Source organism: Loxodonta africana, chromosome 5, assembly GCF_030014295.1.
Source record: "Loxodonta africana isolate mLoxAfr1 chromosome 5, mLoxAfr1.hap2, whole genome shotgun sequence".
NCBI lineage: Eukaryota > Metazoa > Chordata > Mammalia > Proboscidea > Elephantidae > Loxodonta > Loxodonta africana.
Genome location: NC_087346.1, coordinates 162834060 through 162853926, shown reverse-complemented (window position 1 = coordinate 162853926; position 19867 = coordinate 162834060). Strand labels below are relative to the sequence as shown.

The 19867-nt window shown below is 48.5% G+C and overlaps 1 protein-coding gene across 8 annotated transcripts in view; it reads left to right on the top strand.

Moving 5' to 3' along the window:
• The window catches only part of PIGG (phosphatidylinositol glycan anchor biosynthesis class G (EMM blood group)), a 93006-nt gene that overhangs the window by 48715 nt on the left and 24424 nt on the right, over window positions 1–19867 (top strand). For 4 of the 8 annotated variants that reach the window (XR_010322185.1, XM_064286254.1, XM_064286256.1 and 1 more), the window contains 5 exons: window positions 543–755; window positions 3677–3942; window positions 4198–4479; window positions 5126–5583; window positions 12344–12535. Coding sequence is in view for 7 of the 8 variants with exons in the window: in XM_064286254.1 (XP_064142324.1) it covers window positions 543–755; window positions 3677–3942; window positions 4198–4479; window positions 5126–5583; window positions 12344–12535 (1411 nt within the window). In the remaining variant the exon portion in view is untranslated. The other 4 variants (XM_010602135.3, XM_003422912.4, XM_064286255.1 and 1 more) reach the window with 4 other exon arrangements.

The following is a 19867-nucleotide window of genomic DNA, read 5'->3' as shown; positions in this document are numbered from 1 at the left end:
CAGTCGGAATTGTGTATTACCTGAGTCGTACCTGTGCCAGAGCCCTTGGCCTGGGCTGATTGTTGTCTGCACTGAGGAGAAAACCCCTATGCTGAGTTTTTTGTTGAGGCCACATACCCAGCCTCGTCCTGTTCTGTCCAGGAGCCCCTGAGAGTGGAGCGCATTTGGCTGTTTGTGTGTGTGGAAAGAGCAGCACCTGGAGTGCATTGTGTCTAGAAGGGGCCACGCTCCCTCCCTGCCTCCACTGGAATGACCCTCCCTTGCACTTGCTGGCCCCACTGAGTATCTTGCTTTAGTCTCTCTTTCAGTGCATAGAAACAAGCTCCTTCATGGACGGCGCTGTGCTTGATGTAGAATGGGTGTTCTGTACATGAATTGAGATAAAAACATTGTGACTCCTCTTTTCTGGATGAATCTACACTGAATGGTTTGGAGATAACGCGCTATTTGACTCACATCTGTTATAGAAGCTCAAAGTCAAGAATGACCAGTCATACACTCTCTAGAAGCCGTCACCTGCAACACTGTATTCTTTTTTGTAGGTGATAGGAGACATCCAAAGCGTGTCCAACAGACTGATCTGGCTGCAACACTGGCAATAGGCCTGGGCTTGCCAATTCCAAGAAACAACGTGGGGCGTCTTTTATTCCCAGTTGTGGAAGGAAAACCAGTGCGAGAACAATTAAGATTTTTACATTTAAATACAGTGCAGCTTAGCAAATTGTTGCAAGGGAATGTGCCACTGTATGAAAAAGGTAAGTCGATGAGCAGCCTCTGGCTCTTGTAAGAGCTTTGTATTTCCACTGAACAGTGTGGAGTTCCCATGATGAGAGTTTAGTAACAGGAGTGCCTTGTGCTCACGCAGGTCCTGCTCCTGTCTTCTGAGAACCTTGTCAGCGGTTAGCAACAGCCATGCAGTTATCTGATTAGAGTCCTTGCATACGTTTCTCCTTCCCCTCTCCTCCCTTCTTCTTCTACCCTGCTTCCTTCCTCCCTACTCCTCACCTCTTCTTCCCTCCCATCCTCTTCCTGCCATTTTCATCCTCTTCCTTCCCCTTTCTTTCCCCTCCCCTTTGAGGGAGGATCTGGGGGGAATTACTTTTCTCTTCTTCATTCAGGGAGTTTCCCTTCATTTAGCAGAGGAGCAGAAAGGACTTCTTTTCCTCACACAGAGTCTTTCTTAATTGCGTGGGTTGTAGAAGAACCACTTCTTCCCCTGGGGCTCTTTACCTTCTTTGAAGTCTGTCTTGAGACCCCTCCTCACCTGCCATAGCCAGCTGCATCTCACACCAGTGTTAAGTGACCAAGATGTGGCCTCCTGGGGGTCTTGGCTGGAAAGCACTCATTCTCTTAGTCTGGGTTAGGTCACCATATCCAGGTCTAGCCTAGGGTCTGCGTGTTTTCAAGTGAGTGAGCCGTGTCCAGAGATTTCGTTCATTAGTTTTGTGAACCTCGTTCAGATATCCAGCTGTGAGCTCCACCTGCTGGACCAGGAAGGAGGTGTGAGGTGGTCAGGCATGTGTGTACTCAGGCACGTCCTAGGGTAAAATCATCCCAAAGGTACACTAAAGTGGTACAAAAGATTTTATTTGGCATCTGTTCCAAGAGACAAAAGAGGAAAACAGACAAGCACGCTGCCGGAGCTACGTCTGTCCAAGTCCGAGGAATGTTAGGGAGTCATCAGTGTATAGGCCGTTGTTGTTAGGTGCAGCCAGTCGGTTAGGACTCCTAGCGACCCTGTTTACAGCAGAACGGAACAGTGCTCAGTCCTGTGCCATCTTCACAGTCGTTGCTGTGTTTGAACCCGTTGTTGCACCCGCTGTGTCAGTCCCTCTCGTTGAGGGTTTTCTTCCTTTTCACTGACCCCCTACTTAACCAAGCATGATGTCCTACTCCAGGGACTGGTCCTTCCTGATAACACGTCCAGTGTACATGAGATGAAGTCTTACCATCTTTGCTTCTAAGGAGCATTCTGGCTGTACTTCTTCCGAGACAGATTTGTTCGTTCTTCTTGCAGTCCATGCTATATTCAGTATTCTTTGTCAACACCATAATTCAAAGGCATCAGTTCTTCTTTGGTCTTCCTTCTTCGTTGTCCAGCGTTCGCATGCATATGAGGTGATTGGAAATATGCCTTGAGTCAGGCACACCTTACTCCTGAAAGTAAAATCTTTGCTTTTCAACACTTTACAGAGGTCTTTTGCAGCTAATTTGCCTAATGCAATATGTCATTTGATTTCTTGACTGCTGCTTCCATGGGCACTGATTGATCGTGGATCCAGGTAAAACGAAATCCTTGGCAACTTCAGTCTTCTCTCTGTTTATCATGATGTTGCTTGTTGGTCAGGTTGTGAGGATTTTTGTTTTCTTTTTGTTGAGGTGTAATCCATACTAAAGGCTGTAGTCACTGACCTTCATCAGTAAATGCTTCAAGTCCTCTTCACTTTCAGCAAGCAGGGTTGTGTCATCTGCATATCCCGGATTGTTAGAGTCTTCCACCAGTGCTGATCCCACGTTCTTCTCCATATAGTCCAGTTTCTCAGATTATTTGCTCCGCATACAGATTGAATAGGTATGGTGGAAGGATGCAACCCTGATGCACACCTTTCCTGCTTTAAACCAGTCAATATCCCCTTGTTCTTTCCAAACAACTGCTTCTTGATCTATCTGTGTACAGGTTCCTCATGAGCACAATTCAGTGTTCTGAAATTCCCGTTCTCCACAATGTTATCCATAATTTGATCCACACAGTCAGATGCCTTTGCATAGTCAATAAAACACAGGTAAACATCCTTCAGGTATTCTCTACTTTCAGCCGAAATCCATCTGACATCAGCAGTGATATCCCTGGTTCCACATCTTTGACGTTGTTTTTATAGCTCAGGGCCCGGTTTGATGCGTTCTTCTTGCTCTAGCTGGGTCACGTTCCGTACTTGCATAGGCAGAAGATGTCAGTTTTTATTTCCTGAGTCAGGCAACATAGTGAACTTGGGGAGAGGTAAAGTTATTCTGAGTTTTTGTTGCTGTTACTGTGTTTAAACAGAAAAATTTTACAAATACCTAAGAAAAATTAGAAATGAAACTCTCGGGTCTTTGCTCAGATGCTACTTCAGAAAAGCCCAGCACTTGGGGCCCCTCCCTGCTTTGTTGTTCTCCACAGCACATGTTCCAGATTTTGCTTATTTATTTTGCTTGTTGCCCTCTCCTTCATGAGGTTGTAAGCTCCACAAGGGCAGACGTTTCTGTTCATCTGTATAATATGATGCCAGGCATTGGGCAGTGCTGTCAGTTGGGCAAGGAGGGCATGAGCGGGCTGATGAGCACTCTCAGCTTTTATGTCTTGCCGGCGAAGCTGCTCATCTCCTCACTAAGGAGTAGCTCATCTTCATCAGCTGTCAAACCAAAAAAAAAAACCCAGTGCTGTCGAGTCAATTCTGACTCATAGCGACCCTATAGGACAGAGTAGAACTGCTCTGTAGAGTTTCCAAGGAGTGCCTGGCGGATTCGAACTGCCGACCCTTTGGCTAGCAGCCGTAGCACTTAACTGCTACGCCACCAGGGTTTCCACCCATCAGCTGTCAGTTCTTAAAAATAAAGGCCTTACCGTATGCCACAAATACCTGAATATTTTGAAATGATATATATATGTATAAAGCTTTTTTTCTCTTCTTGTTAGATCCTGGATTTGAACAGTTTAAAATGTCAGAAAGGTTACACGGGAATTGGATCAAACGCTACTTGGAGGAGAATAGCTCAGAAGTCCTTTTGAACCTTGGCTCTAAGGTCCTCAGGCAGTACCTGGACGCCCTGCAGACCCTGAGCCTGTCTCTGAGCAGACAGGTGGTGCAGTATGACATGTACTCTATGGCGGTTGGGGCCACACTGGTCCTGGAGGTGCGGCTCATGGGGGTTGGAAATGGAACCAAACCACTGCTATTTAAAGTATGTGCAATGTTGGCCTTACTAAACACGGGGAAGTGGAATTTCTCACTTGCTGAGCTTTGTTTCACAGAGACATCAGGTGGGCTTACTTGGGTTATGCCATGCCTTCTTGGCAGCTAGTTGGAAGTCAGGCTTCAGGAACCTTATTGGGCTTTACTGTTGGGACAGCTGACCTAAGATCAGGCACCTGGCTTGGTCTGCAGTAGATGTCTCCCGGACCCAGTCCATGGATGCTCATGTGGTCTCCCTGTCCAGGTCCTTGCCCTGCTCCTGCTCAGCATCCCGAAGGCGCTGAGCCCGGCAGCCGAGCTGGATGTGCCGCTGTCGTCACCACTGTTCTCCCTGCTCTTCTACCTGACGATCCTGGTCCTCTCGGCCATCCATGTGGTAGTGTGCACCTCGACTGAGAGCACCTGCTACTTCTGCAGCATGCCCTGGCTGGCAGCAGGTGGTGCGATGCTGCTGATGTCCGCGCTGCTCTGTGCAATCGTGTCTGCGCTTACAAAGACGGTGGTCAGCGCAAAGCGTGTGGGCAAGGTAAGGGCTCCTAAAGAGGCAGCGCTGCGGCTCTGTGCAGACTGTGTCATTGTCCTGTCACTGCTCCCTCACGGGCAGACCCCGGTGCACAGGCAAACCCCAGCATACCAGACACCGGAGCACATGCATCAGGGGGACCAGGAGTTCTCCAAACGCAGCAACCACATGTGCGAACCCCCTGGGCATCCTGATTTCAGAATCCAGGTCATGTCGTCAGATTATGTGCGTGAGTTTTTAGAGGGAAAAGCAGGTTCCTGTGGGTCTAGGGCCGTGGGTCACAGAGGAACAGGCACCTCTGTGTGGGGAGGTGGGGGCACCAGGTACCTATAGGGCCGTAGATCATGGAGGAGCATGCTCTCTAAGAACTTGGGGGTGGTCTCTCTGAGGACCCAGGGTGATCTCTCTGATCACTCGGGGTGGTCTCCCTCACCACTGTCAGTTGCTTTGCCACTCTGCCCATGACTTGCGTTTCTGGTTGAGAGTTCCCAGGACTGTGTCCAGATAAGAGACGTTCCCCCAGAGCAGGATTGGGAGGCGCTGGGCGTGGGAAGGACAGGGTCTCTGATGAGTAGAGTTTGGTGAGCACCAGCAGCACAGTGTGTGCCACATCCAGACATCACTTACAGAGCGCATTTTCTCTTCACAGAACCCTGCTCCTCCCAGCGTGCGGTGGTCAGAGCTGGACCTCCTCATCCTGCTGGGGACCATGGGCCACATCCTGAGCCTGGGCGCGAGCAGCTTCATTGAGGAGGAGCACCAGACCTGGTACTTCCTCGTCAGCACCCTGTGCCTGGCATTGTGCCAAGAGGTCTGCAGAAACCACTTCCTGGGCAGTGATGGGGACCCTCAGTGTGGCCTGCGCGAGGAGCCAGGGCCCGAAGGGGCCATGCTGACTATGCAGGATGGAGCGGAGGGCTGTGCCGCGCTGGAGGAGGACAGGACACGTGCGGCAGCCTCTGCCTTCGAGCGGCTGGGCAGCATGGAGCAGCGGATGGTGCTAGCCAGCCCCTGGGCTGTGCTGTGCTGCTGCCGGCTGCTTCGGGCCCTGAACCAGACAGGCGTGCAGGGGGCCCACCGTCCTGACCTTGGGCACTGGCTCACCAGGTGAGGGCTGTCCCAGGTGCATCCAGGGCAGGCTTTCTTTGTCTTATGTTTCGGCCTTTTTTAGACTAAGGTAGGATTGTATTTGAACTCATGACTAGAGAAACACACCATGGCCTGTGACTTGATGTTGCTAGTGGGTTCATCCTAAGCCTGACAGGGGCGTGGTGCAGAGTTGCCAGGCCTAGGGCGGCCTGGGCCCTGTGCGTGTGTGGCACTCTATGTCACTCTGTCACTGTTCTGTGTCACCATGTTACTCTGTCACTGTGTCCCCATGTGTCACCATGTCAGTGTTTGCTGTGTTACTGTGTGCCTGTGTCACCATGTCAGTTTTTGTCACCATGTCACACTGTCACTGTTCTGTCACCGTGTCACTGTCACTGCATCACTGTGTTCTATGTGTCACTATGTCAATGTGTCACCATGTCACTGTTGTCACCATGTTACTCTCACTGTCACTGTGTACCTGTGTCACCATGTCACTGTCACTATACTCTGTGTAAACATCTGTGTGTGTCACCAGGTGTGTCACCGTCAGTCACTGTCACTGTTGTCTGTCACCATGTCTCTGCATGTGTTACCAGGTGTATCACTGTGCCACTGTCACTCTGTCACTGTTGTCTGTCACCATGTCTCTGCATGTGTGTCAGCAGGTGTATCACTGTGCCACTGTCAGTCACTGTTGTCTGTCACCATGTCTCTGTGCATGTGTGTCACCAGGTGTGTCACTGTGCCACTGTCACTCTGTCACTGTTGTCTGTTACCATGTCTCTGTGCATGTGTGTCACCAGGTGTGTCACTGTGCCACTGTCACTGTTGTCTGTCACCATGTCTCTGTGCATGTGTGTCACCAGGTGTGTCACTGTGCCACTGTCACTCTGTCACTGTTGTCTGTCACCATGTCTCTGTGCATGTGTGTCACCAGGTGTATCACTGTGCCACTGTCAGTCACTGTTGTCTGTCACCATGTCTCTGTGCATGTGTGTCACCAGGTGTATCACTGTGCCACTGTCACTCTGTCACTGTTGTCTGTCACCATGTCTCTGTGCATGTGTGTCACCAGGTGTGTCACTGTGCCACTGTCAGTCACTGTTGTCTGTCACCATGTCTCTGTGCATGTGTGTCACCAGGTGTGTCACTGTGCCACTGTCACTCTGTCACTGTTGTCACCATGTCTCTGTGCATGTGTGTCACCAGGTGTGTCACTGTGCCACTGTCAGTCACTGTTGTCTGTCACCATGTCTCTGCGCATGTGTGTTACCAGGTGTATCACTGTGCCACTGTCACTGTCACCATGTCTCTGCCTGTGTGTCACCAGGTGTGTCACTCTCCCTGTTGTCTGTCACCATGTCTCTGTGCATGTGTGTCACCAGGTGTATCACTGTGCCACTGTCAGTCACTGTTGTCTGTCACCATGTCTCTGTGCATGTGTGTTACCAGGTGTATCACTGTGCCACTGTCACTGTCACCATGTCTCTGCCTGTGTGTCACCAGGTGTGTCACTCTCCCTGTTGTCTGTCACCATGTCTCTGTGCATGTGTGTCACCAGGTGTATCACTGTGCCACTGTCACTCTGTCACTGTTGTCTGTCACCATGTCTCTGTGCATGTGTGTCACCAGGTGTGTCACTGTGCCACTGTCAGTCACTGTTGTCTGTCACCATGTCTCTGTGCATGTGTGTCAGCAGGTGTATCACTGTGCCACTGTCACTCTGTCACTGTTGTCTGTCACCATGTCTCTGTGCATGTGTGTCACCAGGTGTGTCACTGTGCCACTGTCAGTCACTGTTGTCTGTCACCATGTCTCTGTGCATGTGTGTCACCAGGTGTGTCACTGTGCCACTGTCAGTCACTGTTGTCTGTCACCATGTCTCTGCATGTGTGTCAGCAGGTGTATCACTGTGCCACTGTCACTCTGTCACTGTTGTCTGTCACCATGTCTCTGTGCATGTGTGTTACCAGGTGTATCACTGTGCCACTGTCACTCTGTCACTGTTGTCACCATGTCTCTGTGCATGTGTGTCACCAGGTGTGTCACTGCGCCACTGTCAGTCACTGTTGTCTGTCACCATGTCTCTGTGCATGTGTGTCACCAGGTGTATCACTGTGCCACTGTCACTGTCACCATGTCTCTGCCTGTGTGTCACCAGGTGTGTCACTCTCCCTGTTGTCTGTCACCATGTCTCTGTGCATGTGTGTCACCAGGTGTATCACTGTGCCACTGTCACTCTGTCACTGTTGTCTGTCACCATGTCTCTGTGCATGTGTGTCACCAGGTGTGTCACTGTGCCACTGTCAGTCACTGTTGTCTGTCACCATGTCTCTGTGCATGTGTGTCACCAGGTGTATCACTGTGCCACTGTCACTCTGTCACTGTTGTCTGTCACCATGTCTCTGTGCATGTGTGTCACCAGGTGTGTCACTGTGCCACTGTCAGTCACTGTTGTCTGTCACCATGTCTCTGTGCATGTGTGTCAGCAGGTGTATCACTGTGCCACTGTCACTGTCACTGTTGTCTGTCACCATGTCTCTGTGCATGTGTGTCACCAGGTGTGTCACTGTGCCACTGTCAGTCACTGTTGTCTGTCACCATGTCTCTGTGCATGTGTGTCAGCAGGTGTATCACTGTGCCACTGTCACTCTGTCACTGTTGTCTGTCACCATGTCTCTGTGCATGTGTGTCACCAGGTGTGTCACTGTGCCACTGTCAGTCACTGTTGTCTGTCACCATGTCTCTGTGCATGTGTGTCACCAGGTGTATCACTGTGCCACTGTCACTCTGTCACTGTTGTCTGTCACCATGTCTCTGTGCATGTGTGTCACCAGGTGTGTCACTGTGCCACTGTCAGTCACTGTTGTCTGTCACCATGTCTCTGTGCATGTGTGTCACCAGGTGTATCACTGTGCCACTGTCACTCTGTCACTGTTGTCTGTCACCATTTCTCTGTGCATGTGTGTCACCAGGTGTGTCACTGTGCCACTGTCAGTCACTGTTGTCACCATGTCTCTGCATGTGTGTCACCAGGTGTATCACTGTGCCACTGTCACTGTCACCATGTCTCTGCCTGTGTGTCACCAGGTGTGTCACTCTCCCTGTTGTCTGTCACCATGTCTCTGTGCATGTGTGTCAGCAGGTGTATCACTGTGCCACTGTCACTCTGTCACTGTTGTCTGTCACCATGTCTCTGTGCATGTGTGTCAGCAGGTGTATCACTGTGCCACTGTCACTCTGTCACTGTTGTCTGTCACCATGTCTCTGTGCATGTGTGTCACCAGGTGTGTCACTGTGCCACTGTCAGTCACTGTTGTCTGTCACCATGTCTCTGTGCATGTGTGTTACCAGGTGTATCACTGTGCCACTGTCACTGTCACCATGTCTCTGCCTGTGTGTCACCAGGTGTGTCACTCTCCCTGTTGTCTGTCACCATGTCTCTGTGCATGTGTGTCACCAGGTGTATCACTGTGCCACTGTCAGTCACTGTTGTCTGTCACCATGTCTCTGTGCATGTGTGTCACCAGGTGTATCACTGTGCCACTGTCACTCTGTCACTGTTGTCACCATGTCTCTGTGCATGTGTGTCACCAGGTGTATCACTGTGCCACTGTCACTCTGTCACTGTTGTCTGTCACCATGTCTCTGTGCATGTGTGTCACCAGGTGTATCACTGTGCCACTGTCACTCTGTCACTGTTGTCTGTCACCATGTCTGTGCATGTGTCACCAGGTGTATCACTGTGCCACTGTCACTCTGTCACTGTTGTCTGTCACCATGTCTCTGTGCATGTGTGTCACCAGGTGTATCACTGTGCCACTGTCACTCTGTCACTGTTGTCTGTCACCATGTCTCTGTGCATGTGTGTCACCAGGTGTGTCACTGTGCCACTGTCACTCTGTCACTGTTGTCTGTCACCATGTCTCTGTGCATGTGTGTCAGCAGGTGTATCACTGTGCCACTGTCACTCTGTCACTGTTGTCTGTCACCATGTCTCTGCATGTGTGTCAGCAGGTGTATCACTGTGCCACTGTCACTCTGTCACTGTTGTCTGTCACCATGTCTCTGTGCATGTGTGTCACCAGGTGTGTCACTGTGCCACTGTCAGTCACTGTTGTCTGTCACCATGTCTCTGTGCATGTGTGTTACCAGGTGTATCACTGTGCCACTGTCACTGTCACCATGTCTCTGCCTGTGTGTCACCAGGTGTGTCACTCTCCCTGTTGTCTGTCACCATGTCTCTGTGCATGTGTGTCAGCAGGTGTATCACTGTGCCACTGTCACTCTGTCACTGTTGTCTGTCACCATGTCTCTGTGCATATGTCACCAGGTGTGTCACTGTGCCACTGTCACTCTGTCACTGTTGTCTGTCACCATGTCTGTGCATGTGTTACCAGGTGTATCACTGTGCCACTGTCACTCTGTCACTGTTGTCTGTCACCATGTCTCTGTGCATGTGTCACCAGGTGTGTCACTGTGCCACTGTCACTCTGTGTCACTGCAGCACTGTAGTGCCTCCAGCTGCGTGCACAGGACATGGCTGTTGGCACTTTTGGGGAGACTGGCAGAAGTGCCCTGTTCCTTCATGATGTCGGGTTGCTTTACCTCAGAGAGTGAGAATAGTAGAGAATTGGTGGGGCCCCAGCTGCCACCTAGGAAGTGTCATGGGTCCCACGGGGACAGGCCTGGAGCAGAAAGACTGGTAGATAGATCAGTAGGAGTGAGTTTTGGAATAGCGTGGCAGTGGGCAGCCCCTTTGAATAACATTCTCCCTCCATTTTCCCGTCCCCACCTGGGAGGGACAGCATGGGGTTGGGTGGGCAGACCCCTCGGATGATGTGCTCCCCCCATTCTCCTGTCTCCCCCCTTGGGAGGGACAGCACAGTGGTCAGAGCCTGTGCAGTGACAGGCTGAGTCTCTACCTCCTGAGCTCTATTCACGGACCAGGAAACCTGGGGGAGAGTGAGTCTGTTAGGAAGGGCGATAGTGTCTGAGAACTGACATAAATCGTGAGAAAGTGGAGCGGAAGCCCTCAGAGCGGGCTGTGTTATAAATTTTAGTCGTCTGGTAGTGAAGCTCTGGAGACTAGAGTGAGAGGAGACAGCACAGCAGGTCGCTCTGAGTGCAGGCGGAGACAGCGGGGTGCAGCATCGGAAGAGTAGGGGGCTCACGCTCACTGGTCATCAGGGAACCGGGCTAATAAAGTCATGAAGCAAGGGAAGAAAACAGAGTAGATGATAGAGCTCAGCGCTGGAGTGCGTGTGGGTGTCTGAGCTGCACTTCTCCTTCCTCCAGCTGTGTTCTTCTTATAGGCATTGATCCTTAGGAAACGATTCAATAAGGAAAGGAGCTTGGCATCCGGCCTTGCCTCTCACAGTGTTGCTGTATTAACCACGGCCCCAACACAGGACATGTGTTAGGCACACAGTGCACCCGGCTGCATCCACCCCTCATTCTCACAGCATTCCTAAACATGGGACACAGACTGGCTTCCTGTAGCGGCACAGAGGCAGAGAGGGGTCAGGTGTCTGTCTAGTGTGCACTGGACAGGCGCCCGGTGCTGGGTCACCATGGTGAGCTTTGGCCCAAGGTGGGGAGCAGCTGGTGTGGGTGGGCACACAGCACTGGATCACTGCACTAAGCCTCTGACCGAGGTGGGAGAGGTTCACACCAGTCGCAGTGACCAGGGCTGTGAGCCTCAGGCCTGCACAGCAGCCACTCTCCCTGTGTTTTGAGAATCGAAGCATGAGAAGAGAGTTGGCCGCTTCCCCCTCCACCACCTAGAGGCTGAGTAAGCATGCGTGTGTTCATGGCTCTGACCCACCCAGTGTAGACCCCTCTTGCTCGCCCCATGCTCTCTTGGAGGACATGCCCCCACCCATGCCATTTGTGCCCTTCCACTGGGCAGTGTCCATCAGTGCAGGAGGGGTGGCAGTGTTGTACCCCTAAAATGGCCCTGGGGTCCAGTCCGCCACCCAGACTGTATACTCCTCCTTCAGAGGCAGCATTCTTGAGGCTGACACATCTTCCCGCTGACACGCGTGGTCTGGGCACAGCACTCACTGGCTGTGGAGGCCACGTAAGTTGAGTGCAGCAGATGACACAGGAGAGAAATCCTAAAGAGTGTAGGGGGGGACTGCATGGGGTGTGGGGAGGAGGTCCTCGCTCTGCCTGTGGGTCGGTAGGGAGTAGGACCACCAGGGGTATGGGGAGAGGTCCTAGCTTTGTTTTGGTGAGAGTGTACGGGGGCAGGACCACGAGGAGTGTGGGGAGGGGTCCTGGGTCTGCCTGTGGGGGCTGTTGGCTCTTTGCAGTGCCCTCCACATCTAGGAGGAGCCGTGAGCTCATTGGCATTGAAGGAGTGCACAGAAGGTGCTGGGCGATGGGCATGTGGTACAAGTGTGTGCTCTTGAGGGTGTAGGAAAGACAGATGTGAGTTGATGAAATACCTGGCACAGCCGACTTGTGACTCTGCCCGGAACCTACTCCCTGTGGCTTAGGGAGCACGGGTTGTCCTGGGAGTGGCTCCTGCACAGAGCAGTGTCCTCTCAGGGCTTCGATGGTGGGCCACCCATTTGTGAACGAGAAGAGACTCAGATAAACAGTCTTATTTTCTTGAGTTTAAATAACCAGCAGGTTTTTTTTTTGTTTGTTTTTTTTGGTTTGTCAAGAAAGCTATTTCTAATCTGTCCTTGAAAGCCCTGGTGTGGGTCCCAGCGGTCACAGTGTGCTGGTGTGTCATGTGCTCAACGGGTCTTTCCACCCCTTTCAGCTCCGACCACAAGGCTGCGCTCTCAGTCCTAGCTGCCCTCTCACTGCTTGCTGTCTTCCTGCTGGTCCAGAGGAGGTGCTCACCCATGTCCAAGGTGGCCCTGGCACTCGGGCTGCTGGGTGTCTACTGCTACCGGGCAGCCATCGGGAATGTGATGTCACCATGGCAACGAGGCAACAGTGACATCTCAAAGTGAGTGTCACTGACTGACCCACAGCAGATCTGCTCAGTGTTCGTGAGTTGTGGTTTCCTGGGCAGTTACGCAGCCTAACCAATAATGTTGCAGTTAACCTACTTTGTTAGCACCTTTTTTAAGAAAGACAAATAACTTGTAAGCGAGATCACAGAGATTGATGTTAAAAATTAAAAACAAATCAAACCTCCATAGGACCACGGACGGTGTGGGCTGGTGTTGAAGCTCCCTGTAGAATTTATCTGCTAGGATTCAGTTTTACATAGTAATGAGAATATTGAGTGGACACTTGATTGTGGCTGGGAAATGAAGGATGCTAGAAAGTTAAATTTTCCAAATAACTGTGGTTAACTTCTTTAAGGGCCAGAGCAGTTGTTGATTGTGAGGGGTCAGAACAGTTGTGAAGGGCAAACTTTAGAACTCAGTCTGAGAAGCAGGTGGGAGACCGACCAGGAGGCTGTTGTAATAATCCAACAAAACAAAAACAGCAGCAAACTATGTTTTTGTCAATTGCAATGACGAAGTTGTGGTGAAGTGGGCACCCTTCCTCGTCTGAGTGGTGAGGCTAAGAAGGGGACAGGGCTTCTGGAGAGCAGAGTAAAGTGTACCAAGAACCTCGATGATATCAGCCCTCTGACTTGGTCATCCCCTGCGGAAACTATCTCAAGACCTGGTGTGGTGAAACGAGTTCCTTTATGTGACCTTTTTCCTTGATTCTTCAGAAAAACAGTTCGAGAGATTTCCCCCTAAGACTGAGGAGTTACTCGCCCCACTTTTCACTGCAGGGGGTTTGTTACTTTTGTCCAGGATGAGTGACATTTTCTGGATAAGCTGTAAACAACAGCATGTAGTCCAGCTTCTCGGATTATTTGCTCAGCATACAGATTGAATAATTATGGTGAAAGGATGCAACCCTGACACACACATTTCCTGATTTTAAACCATGCAGTATCCTCTTAATCTCTTTGAAAACTGTGTTTTGTTCTGTGTACAAGTTCCTCATGAGCACAATTAAGTGTTCTGGAATACTCATTCTTCACAATGTTATCCATAGTTTGTTATGATCCACACAGTTGAATGCCTTTGCATAGTCAATAAAACACAAGTAAACATCTTCCTGGCATTCTCTGCTTTTAGCCAGGATCCATCTGACGTCAGCAATGATATCCCTGGTTCCACGTCCTCTTCTGAAGCCAGCCTGAATTTCTGGCAGTTGCCTGTTGATATATGGCTACAGCCAATTTTGAATGATCTTCAGCAAAATTTTACTTGCATGTGATATTAATGATGTTGTTCAGTAATTTCCACGTTCATTTGGATCACCTTTCTTGGGCATAGGCATAAATACAGATCTCTTCCAGTTGGTTGGCCAGGTAGCTGTCTTCAAATTTGTTGACATAGATGAGTGAACACTTCCAATGCTGCATCCCTTTATTGAAACATCTCAACTGGTAGTCTGTCAATTCCTGGAGACTTTTTTGCAGCTTGGACTTCTTCCTTCAGTACCATCAGTTCCTGATCATATGCTACCTCCTGAAATGGTTGAATGTCGACTAATTCTTTTTGATACAGTGACCCTGTGTATTCTGTTCATCTTCTTTTGATGCTTCCTGTGTCATATAATATTTTCCCTGTAGAATCCTTCAGTATTGCAACTCGAGGCTTGAATTTTTTCTTCAGTTCTTTCAGCGTGAGAAATGCTGAGCATGTTCTTCCCTTTTGGTCTTCTACTTCCAGGTCTTTGCACATGTCATTGTAATACTTTGTCTTCTTGAGTGGCCCCTTGAAATCTGTTCAGCTCTTTTACTTCATCATCTCTTCCTTTTGCTTTAACTATTGTATGTTCAAGAATAAGTTTCAGAGTCTCTTCTGACATCCATTTTGGTCTTTTGTTTCTTGTCTGTCTTTTTAATGATCGCTTGCTTTTTTCACGTGATGTCCTTGATGTCATTCCACAACTCGTCTGGTCTTCGGTCATTAGTGTTCAACGCATCAGATCTATTCTTGAGATGATCTCTAAATTCAGGCATAATGTGTGCAAGGTCATAGTTCGGCTCTGATGTACTTGTTCTAATTTTCTTCAGTTTCTGCTTGAACTTGCATGTGAGCGTTTGATGGTCTGTACCACAGTCAGCCCCTGGCATTGCTCTGACTGATGACATTGAACTTTTCCATTGTCTCTTTCCACAGATGTAGTCAATTTGATTCCTGTGTATTCCATCTGGCGAGGCCCACGTATATAGTCACCGTTTATGTTGGTGAAAAAAGGAATCTGCAATGAAGAAATCACTGGTCTTGCAGAATTCTATTGTGTAGTCTCCAGCTGGGTGGGTTTGTAGGTGTATGGATATTATCCTATCACTGACAGCATTGTAATTCAGGATAGATCTTGAAATGTTCTTTTTGATGATGAATGCAACGCCATTCCTCTTCAGTTTGTCATTCCCGGCATAGTAGACCATATGATTGTCAAATCCAGAATGGCCAATACCAGTCCATTTTAGCTCACGAATGCCTAGGATATCGACGTTTATGCATTCCATTTCATTTTTGACAATTTCCAGTTTTCTTAGATTCATACTTTGTACATTCCACATTGTGATTATTAATGGATGTTTGCAGCTGTTTTTTTCTCTTTGTGAGTTGTGCTACATCAGCAGATAAAGGTGCCAAAAGCTTGATTTCATCTACATCATTAAGGTCGACTCTACTTTGAGGAGGCAGCTCTTCCCTGGTCATATTTTGAGAGCCTTCCAACCTCAGGGGTTCATCTTCTGGCACTGTATCAGACAGTGTTCTGCTGCTATTCATAAGGTTATCACTGGCTAATTCTTTTCAGAAATAGACTGCTGGGCCCTTTGTCCTAGTCTGTCTTAGTCTGGAAGCTCAGCTGAAACCTGTCCACCCTGGGTTCCCTGCTGGTGTTTGAATACTGGTGGCATAGCGTCTAGCATCACAGCAACACACCAGCTCCCAGAGAACCACAAACTGACAGACGTGTGGGGGGTGCGGCAGGGAGTCATGGTGACACAGCGGCCTAGTTGAGGTGATGGCAGCATGGCCAGGCCTTCACCTAAGGCTGGGAGGCATGGCAGGGAGAGGATGGTGAGGTATAGGTGCTGGGATGTTCTTGTTGTCCTGGAGGTGCCTCAAACTCTGTTGACTTTGGAATCTGGGACTTGGGGCCATCATCCAAGCTGTTGGTCATCAACATATGGTATGCATTATTCTTCATTTCCTTTCAGATCTTAATTTCAGCACCATTCATTTCAAGACCTTGGTCATGTTACTTTATCTGCTTACAGGATCGTGTACCGTGATGGTGTTAAAAAAAAAAAGCCAACGTGACGTTTCTTTTAGTTGGCTTGCTTGGTTCACATTCTTCCCTTAAAATGCTTCCATTTTCTAACTGTCATGATTCTAGATCTGTCCTGATTTTGGCTCTATCCCGACTCTAACTCTTTCCTGTTAATAGATCTGTTCTGATGGTAGGTCTACCCTGATTCCAGATCTACCCTGGTTTTAGATCTGTCCTGATGCTAGACCTAGCCTGGTTCTGGATCTGTTCAGATGCTAGATCCATCTCCTGGTTCTAGACTCATGCTGATGCTAGAGCTATCCTGATGCTAGATTACCATAACGGCTGCTTCTGTCCTTTCAGTCCCTCCAGATGCTGGCACCCATTGCTATTCTGAACCCTACCTTCTAACTCCAGACTTTGTTCTCTGCTTGGACACCCCAGCTTGGCTTCAGTGCAGGTTGGAGTTGGGTCAGTGCTAGGTGTACAGTTTGGGCAAAGAGAGGGGTCTGTTGAAACCATCTCATGATGTTCTCTCTGTTGGTAGAGAGCCTAATCTATTTCTTCTTTGACACTTGTCTGGCTTGCTTCAGCCTTTGCTGATTTCTCCCTTCTTTGATCCCTAAGTGGCCCCACCATTAGCTCTCAGTTTAGTACTTATATTTGTCTTGTGATTTCCATGTATCTGACTCCTCAGTCAGGGTGTCAGCCCCGCAAGGCAGGACCTGTGTCCTAATTCCAGTATCTTCATACTCCCAGGCACGTGGTAAGATGGTATGCAAAGAAACTTTTTAAAATTAAACCGATTGGTCATACTAAAACAAAAGAATTTTAAAAAACAATCTTTTCTAAGGAGACCTGATATAGGAAATTTCAGTTTTTCGAAACAGACATTATTTTGGTATTTCATTTAAAATTTATTTACTTAGCATTACTTTAAATGATCAGCTTCTCTAAAGTATACCAGATACTAGATTCACTGAAATTTACTTATAGTATTATGCTTTAGAATATATGTGTTTCTCAAGACGAAATTCTTTGGTGTGTTGTTAGGTGCTGTCAAGTCGGTTCTGACTCATAGTGACCCTGTGTACAACAGAATGAAATACTGCCCGGTCCCGTGCCATCCTCACAGTCGTTATGCTTGAGCCCATCACTGCAGCCACCGTGTCAGTCCATCTCCTTGAGGGTCTTGCTCTTTTTCACTGACCCTCTACTTTACCAAGCATGATGTCCCTCCAGGGACTGATCCCTCTTGATAACATGTCCAAAGTATATGAGGTACAGTCTCGCCATCTTTGCTTCTAAAGAGCATTCTGGCTGTACTGCAAGACCGATCTGTTTATTCTTTTGGCAGTTCATGGTATATTCCGTGTTCTTCGCCAACACCCCAATTCAAAGGTGTCAACTCTTGTTCCGTCTTCCTTATTCACTGTCCAGCTTTCACATGAGGTGATTGAAAACACCACGGCTCAGGTCAGGCACACCTTAGTTTTCAAGGTGACATCTTTGCTTTTTAACACTTGAAAGAGGTGATTTGCAGGAGATTGGCCCAATGCAATGCATCTTTTGATTTCTTGACTGCTGGTTCCATCGGTGTTGACTGTGGATATAAGTAAAATGAAATCCTTGACAACTTCAGTCTTTTCTCCATTTATCATGATGTTGCTTATTGGTCCAGTTGTGAGGAGTTTTATTTTCATTATGTTGAGGTGTAATCCATACTGAAGGCTGTGGTCTTTCATCATCAGTAAGTGCTTCAAGTCCTCTTCACTTTCAGCAAGCAAGGTTGTGTCATCTGCATATTCCAGGTTGTTAACGAGTCTTCCTCCAATACTGATGCCCCATTCTTCTTCATATAGTCCAGCTTCTCGGATTATTTGCTCAGTATGCAGATTGAGTAATTATGGTAAAAGAATACAACCCTGACGCACACCTGTCCTGACTTTAAACCACGCAGTACCCCCTTGTTCTGTCCGAACAACTGCCTTTTGATCGGTGTACAGGTTCCTCATGAGCACAGTTAAGTGTTCTGGAATTCCCATTCTTTGCAGTGTTATCCATAGTTTGTTGTGACTCACACATGGACCGTAATATTTGCATTCTTTGGTATAGTATCGTAAATTGTATCTTTAACAGGTGACTGACTGGTGGTGAAGTGCTAAAATATTTAATTCCTAGTTTTTGTTGAGCATTATTGTGTGCCCAGCACTTCATGTGCACTCTCTCATTTAAGTCCTAGGTTACCTGTGAGGTGTAGGTACCATTTTCTCTGGATCCTACCAATAAGGCAGTTGGGTGTCACAGGTCTTAACTTGCCCCAGACAGCGGAGCTGGTGGGTGGCAGCGCTCACACTCAGCTCAGCTCTGTCTTCTCCAGACCCCACAGTTTTGGGCCACTGTGCCTGTTGTGAATTGGATTTTGTTCCCCAAAGATATGTACCAACTTGGCTAGGACGTGATTTCCAGTACTGTGAGGTGGTTCCCCATTTTGTGATCTGATGTGATTATTCTGTGTTGTGAATCCCAATCTGTGTGATGTTAATAACGAGGAAGCCCAAGCTGCTCTGAAGGTATGGGCGAAAAAAAAGGCTCCAGGAACTGGCAGAATGTCAGTTGAGATGTTTCAACAAACGGATGCAGCGCTGAAAGTGCTCACTCATCTGTGCCAAGAAATTTGGAAGACAGCTTCCTGGCCAACTGACTGGAAGAGATCCATATTTATACCTTTTCCCAAAAAGGTGATCCAGCTGAATGCGGAAATTATCAAACAATATCATTAATACCACGCATAAGCAAAATTTTGCTAAAGATCTTTCAAAAGTGGCTGCAGCAGTATAACAGCAGGGATCTGCCAGAAATTCAGGCCGGTTTCAGAAGAGGACGTGGAACAAGGGGTATCATTGTTGATGTCAGATGGATCCTGGGTAAAAGAGAGAATGCCAGAAGGATGTTTACCTGTGTTTTTTTGTCTTTGCAAAGGCATTCGACTTTGTGGCTTGTAACAAATTATTGATAACGCTGCAAATAATGGGAATTCTAGAACACTTAATTGTGCTCGTGAGGAACCTGTACACAGATCAAGAGGCAGTTGTTTGGACAGAACAAGGGGATACTGATTGGTTTAAAGTCAGGAAAGGTGTGCGTCAGGGTTGTATTCCTTCACCATACCTATTGAATCTGTGTGCTGAGCAAATAATCCGAGAAGCTGGACTATATGAAGAAGAACGGGGCATCAGGATTGGAGGGAGACTCATTAACAACCTGTGTTATGCAGATGATGCAATCTCATGCTGAAAGTGAAAAGGATTTGAAGCACTTACTGATGAAGATCAAAGACCACAGCCTTCAGTATGGATTGCACCTCAACATAAGGAAAACAAAGATCCTCACAACTGGACCAATAAACAACATCATGATAAATGAGGAAAAGATTGAAGTTGTTAAGGATTTCATTTTACTTCAGTCAACACCCACGGAAGCAGCAGTCACAAAATCAAATGATGTGTTGCATTGGGCAAATCTGCTGCAAAATGACCTGTTTAACACAAGATAATAACGAGCGCAAGAGACAGAAAGGGCTACATGAACCAGAGACTACATCATCCTGAGACCAGAAGAACTAGATAGTGCCCAGCCATAAGCGATGACTGTCCTGACAGGGAGCACAACAGAGAACACCTGAGGGAGCAACAGAACAGTGGGATACAGAATCCAAATTTTCATAAAAAGACCAGACTTAATGGTCTGACTGAGACTGGAAGGACGCTGGTGATCATGGCCCCCAGACCTTCTGTTGGCCCAGGACAGGAACAGTTCCCGAAGCCAACTCTTCAGGCATGGATTGGACCGGACAGTGGGTTGGAGAGGGATGCCGGTGAGGCGTGAGCTACTTGGTTTGGGTGGACACTTCAGACAATGTTGGCATCTCCTGCCTGGAGGGGAGACGGGAGGGTAGAGGGGCTTAGAAGCTGGCAAAATGGTCACGAAAAGAGGGAGTGGAAGGAGGGAGCGGGCTCTCTAATGGAGGGGA